Below are 3046 nucleotides of genomic sequence, written 5' to 3' on the forward strand. Positions count from 1 at the left end.
ATCCCCAGACAGGAGGGGGGAAAAAAAAACAACCCAAACCATCTGATCAGGCTGAGAAGGATGGAAACCTCCACTCCAAATCCTTTCACAGCTGTCCCCAAAGCTCACTGGGGTGGGACAGGGCTGGTTTGTTGGTCCCATGGGGGGAAAGCTCATGGTGCATGGTAACAACTGCCCCAACTGCCCTCCCCGGGTGACATCCAGCTAAACCCTCCCCTTCAAAAAAAAACAACCCAAACCATCTGATCAGGCTGAGAAGGATGGAAACCTCCACTCCAAATCCTTTCACAGCTGTCCCCAAAGCTCACTGGGGTGGGACAGGGCTGGTTTGTTGGTCCCATGGGGGGAAAGCTCATGGTGCATGGTAACAACTGCCCCAACTGCCCTCCCCGGGTGACATCCAGCTAAACCCTCCCCTTCAAAATCCCCTCGGTGTGATAAACCAATCCCCCATTTCCAGACAGTGACCCCGCTTCCTTCCTGCTCTTGCCCTGGGCAGGAGGATAACGTGCTGGCAGGGCTGGAGGGACAAACCTGATGCTGCGAGCTGGGGCTCTGCACCCCTCCCTGGCTTTCTGCAGCTCCAGGACATGACCAAAGCTGGGCTCAGAGCTCCTTCCTTCCCCTGGGGATGGAGGTGCACAGCCAGGCTGCTGCCCTGTAGTGTTGCCCTCTCCCTCGGTGGCCATGGGGCTAGGACAGCCCCCAGGAGCTCTCCCACCTTAGAATCATGGAATTGCTTTGGCTGGAAAAGACCTTTAAGATCATTAAGTCCAATCAACACCTCCAGCCTCTGCTCAGGCTGTGGTCACCATGGAGGTTTCCACACCACTGTGGGCAGCTCTGCCTGGCTCCATCCTCACCACACAGGGTGGCACCCACACCAGCCAGGCCAGGAGCCTGGCTCAGCACGAAGCCCAGAGCAGCGTGGCACAGCCTGGGCTTGGCTCCAGCTCCTGGGCTGCCTCTCCTGAGGCACCTTCCCTTTGGGCATCTCTTCTTGCTGCAGGGAGAGTGGAAACCTCACCCTGCTCCTGGTGGGCACAGGGCTCTGCCTCCACCTCTGCCCTGTGTCACCCCAGCCCGAGGTCAGCACGTCACGGCACAGATTCCATCTGGGAGCCCACAAAGTGTCTCTGTGTCCCCCACACACGCACCGAGGGGCTGCCAGGGGTTTGGCTGAAGCTCAGCCTCCAGGATGCGACACACAGGGACAGTCCCCAACATGCTTGGTCATGGTTAAACAAGATGGAGTTAAATAGGTGCATCCTCCCAGAAGGGACACGGGTCAGAGAGCAGAGGAGTGCAGCTGGGACCAACACCAAGCAAGTACCTTCTCCAGCAGAAAATGTTCATCCTGTTCTCTGGGAAGAGGGATGTTGTGGCTGGTGGCAAATCCCAGGAGAGACCCAGGCAAAGGGCAATGCCCAGACCCCAGTCCAGGCACCACATCTCCATCCTCTCTGAAGGAGATGGTGTGTGTCCCACCAAGCCCCCCTGCACCTCCCCATCACCTCTGCTGATGGACCCAACAGCTGCTGGGACCATCTCCCTGGAGGTGGCTGAGGCCAAGGAGGTGGCAGGTCCCCATGCATTGTGGGTCTGGGGTGACAGGGCCAAAGAACTGGGGGCAAACAGAGCTCTGCCACTGGGAACACTGGTTTTCCATCCTCCTCAGGGCCCAATTCAGACCACAAGGACCAGTAATCTCTGACCAAAACGTGACTCAGTCTTCTAAAGCTCTTGCTGGATCACAAGGAGCACAAGCAAACTTCTCCAAGCTCCCAGCAGCCAGGAGCTGCAGGATCAACCCCCTGCACAGGCAAAGAGATGAGGTGTCACAGCTCAGGGTGGAAGTTCTTTATTCGTGGCCTGGAGGAAGGAGCAGAACCTGGCAAGTCTACAATCAAGGAGGAAATGCAATTAAGTAGGAAAACAAGCTTCATGGAATTCAAGATAAGGCTTAAAAGTTGCTGTCAGCAGCAGGAGGCCGTGGCACGCTGCACACCGGTGGTGTGTGTCCCCAAGGCGCTGGCACGGGGACGTGTTTGGCTCCAGCAGCCCAGTGCAAACTGGTGCGGCCCCTGCAGCCCATTAGCTTGGAAAGGACAGAATCTCAGCTGTCCCTCGATGTACCCTCAGCTGCTGTGTCTGTACGAGGAAAGGAGACAGCACAGGACTGGTGTGACAGACAGATGGGGACTGACAGACAACCGGACATCTCAGGTTCCCAACAGCTATTGTGCTATGGAGCCAGCTCTGGTGGGCTTCGACCTCATACCACCTCTGCTCCAGGGACAGGGACATCCCAGCTGCGTCTGTGTCAGCCTCAGGGGACTGCTGACCCATGCAGGAGCCCCCAGAGGGGACGGGGACATTTCCCCCTGCCAGGGGTCAGCTTGGTCCTTGTTCCCCCTCTGAGCTGCCAGCTCCCACTGCCAAGCCAGAGCTGCCCCGAGCACAGCGGCTGATCTCGACCTCAGACGGGCTGAACTGCTCCCCCCTCCCAAAAAGGAGCTTCTGTGGGGGGTCTGGGGCAGCTCTTGGGCTGAGACAGGAGAGGGGAGGAAGAGGATGGATATCCATGGTCCTGGGACTCAGGAAAGGCCAGGAGAGCAACTTGGGGGAGGGGGGGAAGACACAAAGGGACACACAGCCTGCACACCCCACACTGCCCCTGTGCCATCGGCCACGTCAGCGCCGAAGAAAGTACCCGCAGAGGATGGGGGTAGGTTTGCTCCCCACCCAGCACCCCAGTGCTCCCTCCCCCAGGTAGGGGCAGGATCAGCAGTGTCACCACCACCACCAGTGGCAGCAGATCAGAGGCAGCAGCGATCGGCTCCCACTCTGAGAGAGGTCACCCCGAGATGTCCCAGAGCAGCAGCGCTGGGTGACGTCCCAGCCCATCGCTCAGTCCCAAGCTGTCCATCATTGATTTTTGTTTGCTCCTGCAGCCCAGAAATCTGCAAGAAAACAAGAGAGGTGGGAACACAAGTCCTGCCTGGGCCTGCCCTGCTCTCAGAGGCCACCAGGCAGGACCCAGGCA

General features: G+C 58.6%; 1 protein-coding gene across 1 annotated transcript in view; it reads right to left on the minus strand.

Annotated features, from left to right (window-relative positions):
• Positions 1-2928: 2928 nt before the first annotated feature.
• The window catches only part of DECR2 (2,4-dienoyl-CoA reductase 2), a gene marked incomplete at its 5' end in the record, with an annotated part of 3791 nt that continues 3673 nt past the window's right edge, over positions 2929-3046 (minus strand). Inside the window, one exon of the mRNA XM_010164700.1 lies at positions 2929-2963. Within this exon, the coding sequence (XP_010163002.1) occupies positions 2929-2963 (35 nt within the window). The remainder of the gene's footprint in view (positions 2964-3046) is intronic.

Source organism: Antrostomus carolinensis, unplaced genomic scaffold (assembly GCF_000700745.2).
Source record: "Antrostomus carolinensis isolate BGI_N321 unplaced genomic scaffold, ASM70074v2 scaffold35143, whole genome shotgun sequence".
NCBI classification, from domain to species: Eukaryota; Metazoa; Chordata; class Aves; order Caprimulgiformes; family Caprimulgidae; genus Antrostomus; species Antrostomus carolinensis.